This window comes from Balaenoptera acutorostrata, chromosome 1 (genome assembly GCF_949987535.1).
Source record: "Balaenoptera acutorostrata chromosome 1, mBalAcu1.1, whole genome shotgun sequence".
In the NCBI taxonomy this organism is placed as follows: Eukaryota; Metazoa; Chordata; class Mammalia; order Artiodactyla; family Balaenopteridae; genus Balaenoptera; species Balaenoptera acutorostrata.
The window spans coordinates 158,943,824-158,960,667 of NC_080064.1; the positions used below are offsets into that span (position 1 = coordinate 158,943,824).

At 45.7% G+C, this 16,844-nt stretch overlaps 1 protein-coding gene across 4 annotated transcripts in view; it reads right to left on the reverse strand.

Moving 5' to 3' along the window:
* Nucleotides 1–8,540: 8,540 nt before the first annotated feature.
* Nucleotides 8,541–16,844, reverse strand: part of PIK3C2B (phosphatidylinositol-4-phosphate 3-kinase catalytic subunit type 2 beta) — a 58,965-nt gene continuing 50,661 nt past the window's right edge. For 3 of the 4 annotated variants that reach the window (XM_007166167.2, XM_007166168.2, XM_028167561.2), the window contains 8 exons: nucleotides 16,665–16,774; nucleotides 15,556–15,757; nucleotides 14,964–15,088; nucleotides 13,649–13,766; nucleotides 12,243–12,324; nucleotides 11,735–11,841; nucleotides 9,985–10,113; nucleotides 8,541–9,018 (listed from right to left, as the gene is read on the reverse strand). In XM_007166167.2, the coding sequence (XP_007166229.1) occupies nucleotides 8,830–9,018; nucleotides 9,985–10,113; nucleotides 11,735–11,841; nucleotides 12,243–12,324; nucleotides 13,649–13,766; nucleotides 14,964–15,088; nucleotides 15,556–15,757; nucleotides 16,665–16,774 (1,062 nt within the window). In that variant the 3' untranslated portion in view covers nucleotides 8,541–8,829. Of the gene's footprint in view, nucleotides 9,019–9,984; nucleotides 10,114–11,734; nucleotides 11,842–12,242; nucleotides 12,325–13,648; nucleotides 13,767–14,963; nucleotides 15,089–15,555; nucleotides 15,758–16,664; nucleotides 16,775–16,844 lie in introns of those variants that run through there. The other variant, XR_449664.2, reaches the window with a different exon arrangement.

Below are 16,844 nucleotides of genomic sequence, written 5' to 3' on the forward strand. Positions count from 1 at the left end.
GGAGATTGCATCAGCCAGGCCCAGGCTCTACGCGTGCGCACTTGCTGCTCGGCGGTCGCCTAGGAAACCGCCCCTCCACCCTCCCCCTCCAGCCCCTCCTCCCCGCCCTTTGGGCCAAGGGGTGCGGCTTAAAGAGGTGGAGAATTCCCTGGAAGACTTTTAATGGCCTAATACACACCCAAGTGTATACAAATATCTTAGACTTGCATATATCTATGCAACACTGGGGTTCCAGTGTTGTTGAGTGCTAAGTAGATCATCAACCTAAGATCTTAGTATAATAAAAGTTGGGAAATGCTGTGTAGATACATATCTGGTGTTAACACTAGTAATGTGATTAATAAGTCTTAAGTGAAAAATGAGGGCTTCCCTGGTGGCGCCCTGGTTGAGAGTCTGCCTGCTTAATGCAAGGGACACGGGTTTGAGCCCTGGTCTGAGAAGTTCCCACATGCCGCGGAGCAACTGGGCCCGTGAGCCACAATTACTGAGCCTGCGCGTCTGGAGCCTGTGCTCCGCAACAAGAGAGGCCGCGATAGTGAGAGTCCCGCGCACCGCGATGAAGAGTGACCCCCACTTGCCGCAACTAGAGAAAGCCCTCGCACAGAAACGAAGACCCAACACAGCCAAAAATAAATAAATAAAAATTAAAAAAAAAAAAAGAAAAATGAATCATTATGCATTCCTGCCCCGTCGGTTTTAGGGTTTCTAACCAACGGTTTAGCTCTACCTAGGATCTAGCTTTGAGGTCTTTCAGCATCCAACCCACATATGTCTCATAAAAAAGTGAACTCATGTTTCTCACGTGGTGTCCCTGGTAGACAATTCCCTCGGTGGGGCAAACTGAAGTCACAGAGGAGGAAAGAAACGGAGCCCCCAGAACTGTTTACTCTCTTTTATACTTCCCATTCAAGTCATATTCAAGTCATATTTGTATCCTGAGCCCACAGAACCACAGGATACAACACCCAAAGAAGGAAGCACAGACCATTATCCTTTGAAAAAATCATGTCTCATAATCTTAGTTGCTACATTTGATTCTCTCTTGTGAGTTTGGTCTTAGTCCATTTCTTTATTTCTGCTAAAACTTTTTAATCGACACCTCTGAAGTCAAGTATCTGTTACCGAGGGAGTGTAGCAGTTTTGAGCACTGGGGACAGCAGTAAGATCTTTTAGGAGCCAAGAGGAGGCCAGCTGCTCCTCTTTGTTGGGACTGTTCAGAGAACAGCCACTTCTTTCTAGGAAACTAAGAGGTCCTCGATTTCTGTGGTTTACCCCTTTTTATCTTATTATCCGTATCTCTGGAAATACCTCATTTACAATCCTAAGAACTTCAGAACTTCAGAAAAAATGTATTAATAATAGGAGTCAGTTTAATAATAGACCAAGAGATCCAAGTATGCAAATTAAATACTCAAAGCTTCAGTGGGTTGGTGAGTGAACGAAATTCCTAATATCGTGCCTACCCTAGATAGAGTAGGGGCACAAACATCAGCTAATATTTGTTATGTAGCAGCTAACAATTGTTTCACATCACCTGCAGAATAAAGGCTCTGTACAGTCTGTCCTTCCACTATACTTTTCCAGACTTCTCTTCAGTAACTTCCCTTCATGCAGGTTATACTCTAGGAACACTGGGCTTGTTTCATGCCACTATACATGCTGTTTCTCAGCCAAGTAAGCCATCACCTCCTCTGTTATATACCTACTCATGCTTCAAGGTCCAACTCAAATGGCAACACCTTCTTGAAGTCTTTGCTGAACTTCCCAGTCAGAATTATATTGTTATACTCTATTAGAGCACTACACTATATATCCCTGTGAATGTTCTTCTCTCTTGCTGGACTCAGCTCCTTGAGGGCTGTATGCCAGTAGTTCCCAAAGTATGCTCTGGGCACCCCTGGGGATCCCATTTTAAGACCCTTTCAGAGGATCCTCAAGGTCAAAAATATTTTCATGATAATACTAAGCTGTTATTTTCCTTTTTTTTTTTTAAATTAATTAATTATTTGTTTTTATTTTTGGTTGTGTTGGGTCTTCGTTGCGGTGCGCGGCTTCTCATTGTGGTGGCTTCTCTTGTGGTGGAGCACGGGCTCTAGGCCCACGGGCTCAGTAGTTGTGGCTCACGGGCTCTAAAGCGCAGGCTCAGTAGTTGTGGCGCACGGGCTTAGTTGCTCCGCAGCATGTGGGATCTTCCAGGACCAGGGCTCGAACCTGTGTCCCCTGCATTGGCAGGCGGATTCTTAACCACTACGCCACCAGGGAAGCCCTATTTTCCTTTTTAACTCTCATTTTCTCATGAGTATATAGTGGACATGTACCTTCTAGAGGACACATGATATAGGATCTAGCAACAGACTGAATGCAAAAGCAGATATGAGATCCTAGATGTCTTTTATAAAGCCAGATATTAAAGACATTTGGAAAAAAATGTAAAACAATGCCACTCTTCTTGCTAGACTTTTTTGTTTTGAAAAAAATATTTTTTCATTAAGAGTGTTATTTATGTTAACTTGTAATGGGTTTATTATTTTTAAATTAATATTTTTTAAATTCCTCAGGTTTGAGTTCTAAAACAATAATTATCCATAGATATAATTTACATAAGCAAAAGTTCTTTGGGGTCCTCAACAATTCTTAAGAGTGTAAAAAGGAAGGGGTCCTGAGACCAAAAAGTTTAGGAACCACTGAGCTAGCATGTTGACTGGCACATAATAGGTGCCAGTTTGTTGAATGAATGGAAGCGTAATAATACTTTAAAATAATAGCATCTTCCTTATGGTCAAGACTTTTACATTCCACTCTCAACTTTGTCACTAACACCATGGGCCTCCCCCCAAATGTTCCTTAAAACATCTTGAATGGGCCTTTCCTTCCCCATCTAGTCATTGGATACATACTTTTTATCTTCCGTACCTTGGAAGTTGCTCTAAAGGGAAAAAATGCCATCATAAAGTACTGGAAAACTCTAAGAATATGTGACTTTGCCTTGTCAGTCTCTGCAGGAAACTAAAGTGTGAACCATCTCCTGCAGCCCTCTATCAACCAGGCGGCAGAGGGAGGGCAGCTCTGTTCGCAGAGATAGCGCTGTGTTGCCAGGGCTGTGTGCGTGCTGGTGAAGACAAGAAGTCTTTAGACGGGCCAGCTGACTGGCACTTTGGCAGAAGGTAATTTAAACCTCAGCTAATTATGTTTATTTTTAAAGATTTTGCAGGGCCTGAGGTAAAGGGTGTATAGCTTTTCACTTCATTTTTCAGTCAGTACCACCTCCAAAATCTTTTTCCAAGTATCCCACACTCCGGAAACCACCTCCTATCTTTCCAGCTCGCTGCCTTGGAATCCCTATTCAGGTACTTATCACCGCCCCCCACCCGCCAAACCTCCAAACCATTGCCATTACCACTTTTTTTGTGATTCATCACCCTCCTTCACTTCCCTCCTTACCCAAGCATGAATTCCATGGTCCAGTATGAAAACTACCCCCTTGCAAAGACCCTTCATTCTTGTGCTCTACACCAATATTCTTCTCTGGCAAAACCCCAACCCTAGTGAAACCCAACTATCCACTTATTCTGAGCCTACCCCCTTGCAGCTAGCCATTGCTGGAGAAAAGTACTCAGACATGCTGACTGACTCACTTCCTATTTGTAATGACAAATTTCATCCATGCCAGGCATTCCTGGATAGTTCCTTTTTTTTTTTTTTTGGCAGCACGGCATGCAGGATCTTAGTTCCCAGACCAGGGACCGAACCTGCACCCCCCTGCAGTGCAAGCGCAGAATCTAACCACTGGTCTGCCAGGGAAGTCCCCCTAGATAGTTCCTTAGCAGCTTTGCATCTCCTACACTGAGACTGTTTCACAATGTTTATTCATTAAGCTGGTGGAACACTCACATTAACATGGGTTAATATCACCTATCTTAAAACAAACAAGCAAACAAACAAAAAACAAAGAAAACCTCTCCTGGATACGTGCACCTCCGAGTTTCTACACCACTACAGCAAAAATTTCTCAAGCATTGTCTATTCTCACAGTCTCCACTTTCTCCACACCTATTCTGTCGTCAGTCTACTCCAATGTGGCTTTCATCCCCAACACTCATTAAAACAGCTCTTATCAAGATCACTAAGAACATTTTGCCAAATCCAGTTCTCTGACTTGTGGGTTGATGTGCACTCCCCTAAAAGATATTGAAGTCTTAATCCCCCAGTACCTACGAATGTGACCTTATTTAGAAATACGGTCTTTGTAAATTAAGATGAGGTCATTACGGTGGGCCCTAATCCAGCATGACTATGTCTTACACAAAGGGGAAATTTGGACACATGTGCACACACAGGGAGAACTCCGTGTGAACATGAAGGCAGAGACTGGGATGATGTACTTACAAGCCAAGTAATGCAAAAGATTGGCAGCAAACCACCAGAAGCTAGGAGAAGGCATGGAACAGATTCTCCTTCTCAACTCTCAGAAGGAACCAACCCTGCTGACACCTTGATCTTGGACTTCTGGCCTCCAGAACTGTGATACTGTTGTTTAAGCCACCCAGTCTGTGGTCCTTTGTTACAGCAGCCCTAGGATATTGACAATACTTTTCTTTAGACTCCCATGACACCATTCCCTTGGTTTCCCTACAATTTCAGTGACTCCTCCTCTTCCTCTAAATGTTGACCTGTATCAGAGCTCAGTCACCGGTGCCTTTTTTTTTTAGCCTCTCTAACCTAGGTGATCTCATCCAGTTCCATGGCACTAAATGCCAACTAAATGCTGACCTTCACTTCTAAACTCCAGACTGACCCCTCCATTGGGCTTCGGATTCCATCCTCCTACTTCTCTACTTGGATGTCCAGACATCTCAAACTTACCATGATCAAAATTCTTAATTGTGATCCACCAAGCCCATCTTCCCCATCCCATAATGCCCCCACAGTCATTTTCGTCCAGTTGCCAAGGCCCTAAACTTACGAGTCATCCTCAATTCCTCTTTCCCTCAACCCCACATCCAATCCAACAGCAAATCCTTTCAGCTCTACCTTCAAAATATATCCAGAATTTAACTACCTTTCACTATCCCCATGCTACTCTCATTCCCCTCCTAGACTACTGCTTCCATTCTTGCTTCAAACAGCAGCCAGAATGATCTTCGAAAACGTAGAGTGCTGCGGTCCCTTTCTCAAAACTTTGTAATGGCATCCCCGTCACACTAAGAATGAAATCCAGAGTTCTGATGGAACTCAGTTCAAATAGCTCCCATTCCGCCTGCCCACCCCTCCCCTTTTCCACCTTTGTCCCTGAGACACAGCACTGAAATCATCTGTTTCCATATCTGCTTCCCTAGCTGGACTCTGAGCTCCTTGAGGATGGGATCCACACCTTTGTCATCTTAGTAGGCACAGTGCCTGGTACCCACTTGACCCAGAGAAGGCCATTAGTGTTGTGGACAGACACCTCAGACAAGTCCCAGGCACCAGAATTACCTCCCAACTTAAAATGTTGCCTCGCTTTTGACCTTTCAAGTCCAGTCTAACCTTTAGCTCCCAAATCCTAACAAGTCCAGTTACTCCCTTTTTACCACCGCTGTTTGAACGCAGAAAATCCAGTCTCCTGGGCTTCTTTTGTTTCTCTTCTCCCTGGGCATCCCCTCTCCCCCAACTCTCCAGCTCTCTCATTCCCACTCCCTCCGGGTGGTTCAGATTTCTACCCCATTTGGCCAAGAAATTTCCTTAACTAAGACTCTTGCCGGTTTCAAGTTCTAACTTTTAAAAGGTCCATTGGGACTTGCCCAGAACTGCAGTGACATCTCAAAACCACTTAGAAACACAGCAGGTAGGTTATCACTTACTACTGTTATTACTAACAGTCCCTTGGAAGCCCCACAAAACTTCCCAGCATAAAATATGACTCCAAACTGGAGAGTTTTGAAAACTTCTGGGTAAACTGCTTGAACAAGGGTAACGTCACCTCCAGCTTCCATTTGGGGTTCAGTTCTGGGCTACGGCTCTGCTCTAACAACGTAATCGTTGCATGGCATCTCAGGGGTTGTTTCTTCTCTTATGAAATGGGGTTGGTTAAATATCACTAGGCAGTAAACTTCTTAAATGCAGAGAACTGTCTTAATTTATCTTTGTAACCCACAGCCGGTTACCTGGTACAGGGCCCAGGGCACAGCTCCAAGGTCTGTATTCTTTATGAATCGAGGCACGCCACCAGGTAGCACTGGTAAGCACAGTAAAAGTTTGTTGACAGAATTAACAAATGAGCCATGTCTACTTTCCAGGGTAGTTGTAATGAAAAATGACATCATGTATATTAAAACACTCAAGAGTCAAATAAATCTGGGTTCAAATTCTAGAGCCAAGGCCGACTGGCTATGTCCTTAAGCAAATTACTTAATCTCTCTGGGCTTCAGTTCCTTCATCTGTAAACTGGGGAAGATAATACTCACGTGATCAAGTTGTTTTAAGGAAAGATTTAGCTGACACATGTGAAATGCCTGGTGCACCACACCAGTGCATATAAAAGTTACCATTTGTAGAAAACACTACTATCATTATTATCTTCATCTTGTACATCAGATGTTTTTTTGTTTGTTTTGTTTGTTTTTTTAATACATTTATTTATTTTTGGCTGCATTGGATCTTTGTTGCTGCGCAAGGGCTTTCTCTAGTTGTGGTGAGCGGGGGCTACTCTTCGTTGTGGTGAGTGGGCTTCTCATTGCGGTGGCTTCTCTTGTTGCAGAGCACAGGCTCTAGGCACGCGGGCTTCAGTAGTTGTGGCATGTGGGCTCAGTAGTTGTGGCTCGTGGGCTCTAGAGCACAGGCTCTGTAGTTGTGGCTCACAGGCTTAGCTGCTCCGTGGCATGTGGGATCTTCCCGGACCAGGGATCGAACCCGTGTCCCCTGCATTGGCATGTGGATTCTTAACCACTGTGCCACCAGGGAAGTCCTACATCAGATGTTTTAATCTAAACATTTAAACATCAACAAATCTTGAAAATGATAGTTTTGTTTTTCTAAACATCATTTATTAGAAAATACAATTCCAGAGAAAGTAGGAGATAAAGGACGTCTGGGAAGTGGGTACAGTACACAGACCTCTTTAACAGGGGCATAGAGGGTCAAAGTAAAATGAGCTACAGGCAAAAAGCCAGTAACACATCTCTGGTCCATTCATCTAGAGAAGTTCCACCTCTGTTCTCCACCCCCCTAACCCCTGCCCACAGCAGCCAGCTTTATCCTTGACATTTTTAATTTAAAAGTTTAAACTTCCTTGCTGCTCTGTGGCTTCAACGAATGGAGCTTCTTTCTCCAGTTATGGAATGAGTCAGCAAAAGGGGGAATTTCTGATCCTTGGAGCTGGGGAGGGACAGTCCACATCGTATCCCCACTTAACTCCATTCCCCAGTCACCGGGCACAACCAGCCAATTTAAAAAGTTAATATCAAATTCAAAGTCTCTCCTTTTTTCAAGGAAGACAACCTTTCGGAGTAAAGCGCGCGAGTGAATTTCAAATCCATTTGGTAGGGAATGAAGAGTATTAAGAGATCAGAGACCCAGTCTCTCCCTTCCAGCTCAGCTCAATCCAGCCTCCTCACAACCAAAGAAAATCACTGGAAAAAACAACAGTTTTAATGGGATCCCCCACCCGCACCCTTTTTCTTCAGCTGGGGCATCCCTTTGGCTCCAGACAAAATAGGTTTATGGCCCCATAGAATGAGAGAAATTCTTATTAAACAAATGTAACAGAAATGGAGTTTGGGAGAGAAGCAGCAAAACAAAAGGAGTGGTGGGTGATGAGGAAAGCTTCCCAGAAACCACGCAACAGCCAGCCACGCTGGCATCTGCAGCCTAGAGGCCCATTCCTAGGGCCAAGACACCCTGGGGTGAAACCAAACCTAAGGGCCGAGGCAGCAGTTTATCTCACCAGAGAAAAATGAAGGGAGAGACCTATGGGGGAGCACCCAGGCGTATTCACAGGGACCAGATGACCCCCAGAAGAGCTGAATAGAGGGGTAGAAGACAGTATTCAGGGCAAGTCCTAGCAAACTAGGGGAAGACGAGAGGAAAAACTCCCCCCAAAAGAGCCCAGGTCCCTGAACACAGGTCCTCTGCAGACCTCCATACGGAAGGCCCTTCGTTACACACGTAGGTATCACATCGCTCTCCTTTGGAGGCAAAATCAGAAAGGCCCAGTGGCGCAGGCCTCAGTCCAGCACACGCAGCCCTCCCCGTCCCTCCCGACCTGCCTCAGAGACGGAGGGCACTAACTGAGGGCCCACTGGGCCCCTCCCCAAATAATTCCTATAGACAGAAATGCAAAAACAACAAACAAAATCCTAGGGAAAAGTCCAATAAGAACCTCAATCATACAAAAAGTCCAATTGCTCCTTTGCCTTCTGAGGCACATGTAAGTCTCTTCTCACAAGGCTTCCTGTCCAGTCAGGACAACATTACTATTTCATTTTTTAAAAATAAAAATAAAGATATCCACCCACCCTCCCCCCAGATGCTACTTCTACAGCCCCCCCACCCCACACCTCAAACCAGGCATTGCTCCCTTGACACAAGGTAAACTTAAAACTTTGCTGCACCCTCACAGCCTCCAAGGGGCTGCTCATCACAACCAACCCAAACGTAGTCTGAAGAGGAGCGGATAGCAGAGAGCATCTTTACTCTCCTTGCCTCCTACCACGGAGGCCCGATCCGCCGGGACAGAGGGGAGCCCCGCCACGGGCCCTGCCCCTACACAAGGAAGGGACAAGTCAAGCAGGGAGAGTCCTCTCCCCCGGCTCTGCCATGAGCCTGGGGTCCTGGGCCACGGCTCCGCTGGGCTCATAAGGTCTCATGACTTCGAGATCCCAGTGCGAACCAGCCGGTCTTCTCCTGGGCCAGGTCCAGCTCTCGCAGGCGGATGTGCACCTCCCCCAGCAGAACGTTCTCCCAGAATCCTTGCTCACTCAGCACACTCAGCTGTAGCTCCCGCTGCTGCAGGTCTCCCTTGGGGATTCCATCATATACCAGCTGCAAATGCAAAATTGGGAAGAGAGGGAAGTAGTGAGACAGGGAACATGGAAGGGGGAGATGCTTAAGTCTGTGGTGGTGTGATCTGATGTGGCTGAGCATAAGACCACTTTACCTCCCCAACCAGACAGAGCCCGAGGGAACAGAGAAAGCATACAGAACCCAAGGGAAGCTTTAAAGAACCCTGCTCTTGAAAGAGAAAAACAAATATTGTATATTAACGCATGTATGTGGAACCTAGAAAAATGGTACAGATGAACCAGTTTGCAGGGCAGAAGTTGAGACACAGATGTAGAGAACAAACGTATGGACACCAAGGGGGGAAAACTGCGGAGGGGTGGGGATGGTGGTGTGCTGAATTGGGCGATTGGGATTTACATGTATACAGTGATGTGTATAAAATTGATGACTGATTAAAAAAAAATGCAGATTAAATTAAAGAACCCTGCTCTTGGGGGGACTTCCCTGGTGGCACAGTGGATAAGACTCCACACTCCCAATGCAGGGGGCCCAGGTTCGACCCCTGGTCAGGGAACTAGATCCCACATGCATGCTGCAACTGCAACTAAGAGCTGGCACAGCCAAATAAATAAATAAAAAATAATAAAAAAAATAAAGACCCCTGCTCTTAGCTCAAGCAAATGAAGGCTTGTCACTGGGGCCGCTGCTCACTATCAGCAAAGGACCAGCAGGCTCTTCCTCCCCACAGACCATGCCCCAGCTGTGGAATCCCTACCCTAAGTGTCAGCAAACTTTTTTATATAAAGGGCCAAATAGGAAGTATTTTAGGCTTTATAGGCCATACATTCTGATCTATGTCACGATGACTCAACCCAGCTGCTACAACATGAAAGCAGCCACAGACAAGACTTAAATGAATAGTAATGGTCATGTCCCAATACAACTTTATTTACAAACTGGCACAGTCGGCCAAACCCAGCCCCACCCAGCACCTTCCCCACATACCATCTCATTGTAGGTGGGGTTGCAGGTTTTCCGGGCCACTTTGGTTTTCTTCTTAGTGGTTTTCTGAGGGTCAGGAAGGAGGTAAATCTTGACATAGGGGTCGGGATCATTCCCATCCTGGAGCAGTTGCTACAAAGGGAATGAAAACCGAGAAAAAGATGAAGGTTTTTCTATCTGTCTCTTTATCACCATTCCTGTGATCACTCCCTGATCCAGACCCTCTTCTCCCACACCTAGCTTCTTGCAATGCACAATAATTTATGTTTCCCAGCCCATTGCATTCTGCTAGAAACACCTACCATGGTAACGTTAGGTGTCCTCCTTAAACATCAATCAGATTGTCTATGATATCCAGTCTATACTTTGTATACGAATGCTCAGGGCACGCCATAACTTGGTCTGTTCTGAATGAACTATGTCCCCAGATATCTCTGCCCAGTATCTTTTGTCTATTTTGATCCAAGTAACCCCTAAGAGGTAGAGAAATGAGTCAGAGAGATTAAGTTGCTTGTTCAAGGTCAGCCAATTAGTGATTCACTCAGCCTGATCCTTTTAAAACTTAAGTCAGATCTTGTCACGCCTCTGCGCAAAACCCTCCAATGGCTCCCATCTCACTCAAGGAGAAGCCACACTCCTGACTGTGGGAGCAAGGCTCTGGTCTGCCCTCTCCAACCTCACCATCTGCTATTCTCCCCTCTGCTCCAGGGGCTTCAGCCATACTGGCCTCCTCCTGCAGTTCCTGACATGCCCCAAGCAGGCTCCTGACTAGGGCTTTTGGGTTTAACTGCTCCCTCTGCCTGGAGCAATCCTCCCTCAGATGTATGTGCATGGCTCCCTCCCTCATCTCCTTCCACCTTTGCCCAAATACCTCCTCATCAATGAGGGTTTCCCTGGCCACTCTGCAAAATTGCTGCTACCTTCATTCCACCCCAGTATTCCTTCTCTGCCTTAGTTCTCGCCAGAGCACTTACCACTATCTGACTTGCCATATATTTAACTTAACTATTTGTCTGTCTGCCTCTTGCTACTAGAATGTAAGCTCCCTGAGGGCAGAGATTTTATTTTGTTTACCCTTGTATCCAGAGCTAATGTATCAGTGCCTGGCACATAGTAGGCAGTTGATGAAGATTTGTTGAATATAATGAATGAATGATTCTGTAAGAGTGAAACCCAGATCTCTCTGATTCCAAAGTTCATGTACCTCCTGCTGCATATTAATGCCCCAACCTGCAAAAGTCCAGCACATTGTGGGTATTCAATAAGAGTTCCCTTCCCCTTCCACTCACAAGGTTCTTAGAATCATACCAAAAATTTAGTGATTATACTCTGCCTTGATTATGCTTGAAGGATGTCACATGGCTGCCTTACCTCTATAACCAGGAAATACGCCCCTTGGGCCTCTCCCATATAATAATCACCATAATAATAATACAAGGCACTATGTCAAGTGCTCTACATGCATTATCTCATTTAATCCCTATAACAACCCTATGAGATAAGTGCTAACATTATCCTCATTTTAACGAGGCTAAGAATAATTGGGCTACTTGCCAAAGACCACAGGTAGTAAAAAGCTGTGTCTAGTATTGCTTGGTCATACCATAGGCCTAGCACAGTAGCAGGCCCATTGGGTATTCATTCAGTAATCTTTGTGGTTACTCTCACGAGAGGGGGGCAGAAAAGGTCTGATCAGTCAGAAAAGTACCAGAAGAAAGATAAAGATCCAAATGAGGACTGTGTATGCACTTACCAAGCCCCGAATATGCATCACCATGATGAAGAGTTTGTTGTTTTTGTAGGAGATGGACAGTTTCACCTCTCCCCCAACCTTCCCGACCGGCCGGGCCCATGTGCCATCTGTAGGGACAAAGGAAACTGAGAAACGTCATGAGGCCAGCCCTGTCCCCATCTGGTGCCAGGCAGACATTTCTGTTTTCTTCTGACCCGCTGCCAGTAACTCCACGTCAGAGTCCTGATACCACATCAGGGATCTGCCAAGTGGCATCTGCGAACATGACTCAGAGTTGGGTTGGGGGCGTCTATCCAATTCCAGTGTGTAAGCATATCCAGTCCCTGGGGAATCTGCTCAAGGAGCTGTGGACCCACAGCCTGAGTGGGAAACCAGATTCTCTAGCCAGTAAGCAAAGGAACAGAGACAAGTCAAGGAAAGAGAACTGGGAAGAGGCAGGGGCAGGAAAAATGACCTTTGGGAATGGTTCAGAGAGGTTGGCAGAAATGTCACAGAGAAGGCACTGTACCTGAGGACTTGGGAGCCAGGCTGGTGCCCGCAGCCTTCTCATCCCGGGACAGGGGGTGGAAGAAGGTGTACACCAAATCACACTGGAATGGAATCAGAAAACAGGGTCATTCCTCAGTAAGACAATGGCCCAGTGAAAAAAGGAAAAGGACTGTTCCACATTAAAAGAGACCTATGAAATGTGACAACCAAATGTAATATGCAGTTCTTGTTTGGGTCATGGCTCAAACAAACCAACTGTTAAAAGAATTTTGGAGATGACAGGGACATTTTGAATATGGACTATGTTTTGGGTGATATAATGACAGTGTAGTTATGTAAGATTATGTCCTTGTTTTTTAGAGATGCAGAGTAAGTACTTAGGGGTAGTAGTCACAATGTCTGTGATTTACTTTAAAATATTTCATAAAAAATAGATGACGCAAACGTGTCAAAATAATAACTGTTTAAGTGATGGATATATAGGCATTCATTATACTGTTTCTCTATTTTTCTATATGTTTTGAAAGTTCTCATAATACAAAAGTTTAAAAAAAAGAAAAAAAATCAAATAAAAGTAGGTCGCATCAGGTCAAAAGCAGTCTGTTCTTGGAATTCCCAGGCAGTCCAGTGGGTAGGACTTGGCGTTTCACTGCTGGCAGGCCCGGGTTCAACCCCTGGTCGGGGAACTAATGCCTGACCCAGCCTTGGACAAAGACCATGAATCCTACTTTTGAGAATGTTTACTAAGCAATTAGGGAAAACAAAAACAAAAATTAAAATGTGTGAAAATATCCACTCTAGCATTAATAGCGAAAAAAGGGGGGAGGGGAATGATCTAAATATCTTTCAAGAAGCGAATGGTTAAAGAGGTTATGGTATTGCAAGTTGGTGTATTAATTTGGTACACATATTCAAAGTTGTGCTTACTATAAACACTTAAGTGAAAAAAGAACAGAATATAGCATTATATTTAAGCTATGACCACTATAAAACTATAAAAGTGACATTTATATATGGATAAATAGGAAGGAAACATGGAAATGGGGTTAGATGGTTTTTTAGGCTGATGGGACTCCGGATGACTGTATTTGTCTTTATGCCCATTATAGTACCATTTGTTTTAAAAAAAAATCTAGGTGGATACACACACTCAACCTGCTCAAAACCTTCCATTTCCTCAGGCTCTTGCTCACTACAAGCACCTAACACGGACCTGCCTCTCCGCGTGCCCAGCTGAATGTTTGTGTTTCACTGCATTTCTGTGCATAGTCCCGTGGGGCTGGAGCCACGCCCCACCCACCTCTTCCTGCACACAGTCAGACCCAGAAAAGCCAAGTCCCCTCCATGATTGCCACCCGCTTCCGTCCGCATCCCCCACCCCCCCACCAGCGCCAGGGACGGCCAGGAACAGAGGCAGCCACCCACCTCGGCCACCTCAGGGGCTGCGTGGATCAAGTGCCAGATGTAGCCATTTAACTCCTCCCTCCGCCGCTCCGCCACCGCCTCTCCCCGTGAGCGGCCAATCACAAAGCGACTAGGGAAGCTGGGCGGCAGGTGGGCAGTGGCGACGCAGGAGGGGTAAGATGGAGAAAGATAATGAAGAGGCAACAGGATTTAGTCACATTTCACTTGCATTTTCAGTCACCCGATCTGCATTTCTCACCAGCCTCCATTCCCAGGGACCTTTCCCCGACTCCATGCCTCCCCCAGCTCCCCAAGTCTGTGCCAAGGACACACACGCAGCATCTCACACCAGACAGTTCCTAGGACACCGGATGAGAAAACCAAACTGTTGAGCAGAGTCCTACAGCTCTCCAGAAGTGCCTCAGCGGCTCTGGAGCCCCCAGTTTTCCCCATCAAGGTAAAAATTCATTTGAAAAATTGCTTTTTAAAATTGTTGTGAAATACACATAACATAAAATTTACCATCTTAACCATTTTTTAAAATATATATATTTTTGATATGGACCATTTTTAAAGTCTTTATTTAATTTGTTACAATATTGCTTCTGTTTTATGTTTTGTTTTTTTTGGTTTTTTGGCCACGAGGCATGTGGGATCTTGGCTCCCCGACCAGGGATCGAACCCACAGCCCCTGCATTGGAAGGGGAAGTCTTAACCACTAGACCACCAGGGAAGTCCCCCGTCTTAACCAGTTTTAAGTGTGCAGTTCAGAATTAAGTACACTCACATTGTTGTGCAAACATCACCACCATCCATCTCCAGAACCCTTTTCATCTTGCAAAACTGAAACTCTATACCCATTAAACAACTCCCCATTTGCTCCCTCCCCCGGCAACTACCATTCTACTTTCTGTTTCTATGAATTTGACTACTCTAAGTGCTTCATGTAAGTGGAATCATACAGTATAATAATATTCCACTTTGTATATACACCGCATTTTTTTTATCTATTTGAAACATACTTTTACTCTTTAGAAGATTAGAAACTTCGAAAAATCTTCAGATTCAGTCAATCCCCTACCTGTAGACCCAGGTTGCTCTCCTGGCAGGTGGACCCAAGCTTATTTTCAAGGCTGGAGGAAGACCTCTTGAGAGCCTCAGAAAATCATGACCAGCAGGGGGAGCACTTGTCATCAAACTCATCGCCAGGAGGAGAAAACCAAGGACATAGGTCTTTTCTCCAAAGGGCAGTTTCTCACTCCTGCAGTCCTGCCCAGCCCCCATCCGCTCTCCCTCCCCAGTATCCCTCAGTGCAGAGAGTAAAGGCAACAGCTACCTGGGCAGGAGGGAAGAAGGGAAGAGCAGCCGCAGCTTATTGTGTAATTCCTGGAACTCCTCAAATGTCCTCTGGATGTAAGTGGCCTCGTGAGCATTCTCTCGCATCACCTTTACCACATAAATCTGCAAAATCCAAATCTTAGAGAATACGCCCTGCCAAACCCTCTGCACCCAATGAAGGGGGGAGGTGAGGGGACAGAAGTGTGTGTGTGTGTGTGTGTGTGTGTGTGTGTGTGCGCGCGCGCGCGCGCATGTGTGTTGGAGGAGTTACGCTTTCCAGAAGGAAGAGGATAAAAATGTCTCTCATGGAGACAAAGATAATATACATATGCAGCAAAATGAAAGCAAAGATTAACAAGAATCCTTGTTTCACAAGACCCTTGACTCAGAGGGAACAGCCATCCAGCTCAGCTCCCTGATTGTAGGCAGGCCACTTGGGCAGTGGAGAAGGAAGGGGTGTGCAACTGCTCCCAGCACAGGGTGCTCAGTCAACTCCAGCGCCCACAGTGCGGAAGGGAAGAAACAGTCAGAACCCCAATAAGCTGGGGCAGTGGGGAGCAAGGGAGGGTCAGATCGGAGAAAACACTTACGTAGCCTTTGTTGGGGTGGAAGATCTTCTCGTGGCGGCAGAGAAACACATCACTGATGCGGCCAGAGCTCTTGACAGTGTGCGTTCGGGGAGCAAAGGAAAGGGTCAGCCGGTCGTCTGAGCCTGTGAACTTCATCTGAGCCAGGTTATGAATGAAAAAATTGAGCTTTGTGGCTACACTGCCGAGGCTGGACTCAATCAACCTGCAGGAGGATGGGAAGAAAAGGATGTGACCACGGACCCAAGTCCCCACTGCCTGGCAGAGCTATCTCGAGAAATATCCCCTGACACCTGAGACTAATACTCAGCTCAGATCAGATCATTTTCCCTGTGTGATATCCTCATAGAGTGCATGATTACACACAATGATCAGCATACAGTTTATTTCTGTGAACCTTGGGGTCTTATCTCCCCCCACTGCCCACCTGAGCCAAAGACAGTTAAACCAAGGTAGGAAGGAATTAGGGACGTCACCGTGGGCTCACCATGTAAATGTCTAAATACTGTTGTCACACTGTTTCAAGGTTCAGTACAATGGAACCTCACCAAACAAAGCTCAATCCAGAGATTTTAGTTCAAAAGGAAAGGTACTATATTAGACCCAACAGAGAAAATTTAGCTCGCTAAGTTCCAAAAAGGGTGCATAATAAAATGGACAAAACAGTAGACGTTAGTATACAGACACTTCCCTGCTTTCACACAAAGTGTGTCTAAGAGAGTCAAATATGGGAAAATGGAACCATGGAATTCCATGTTTTGACAAGGGGGAAGGTTCTGATCCAGAGAGCTAAAAACTAGTACAAAATCCCTACTATACACTGCCCCATAGACAAAATCCTTGACCGAGACATGGTGAGAATGCAAGTAGGGGATCGCAATACCTCTATATAAAGGTCAGCACCCAAGTGCAGACGGGAGACTGAGTCTGAGAGAAGTAAAATGATTTACCTAAGTCAAAGGCAAAGTTGGGACAACTGACCGATGTTGTCAACTCTAAGCTCTGCCACCGGAGCTAAGCCTCTCCCGTTTCCCTAGCCCTGCTCCTCCCAATCCGGCAGCCTGGAAATTAACTACCCAGAGTGGGCAGCACTGTTTTGTACGGAGTTTTACCTGGTGAAGTAGGTGGTGGCATTGGCCTCTGTGTCCTGAGGCCTCAGGGCATCATACACATACTTGAGGTCTTCCAGGTCTGAGAGCTCAGGGATCCCACAGGACAACATCTAGAAGAGCAAAGAAGAAGAGAGGGTGCCTGTAACAACCAGGAATTCTTGCTTCTTCCTTACCATAAGG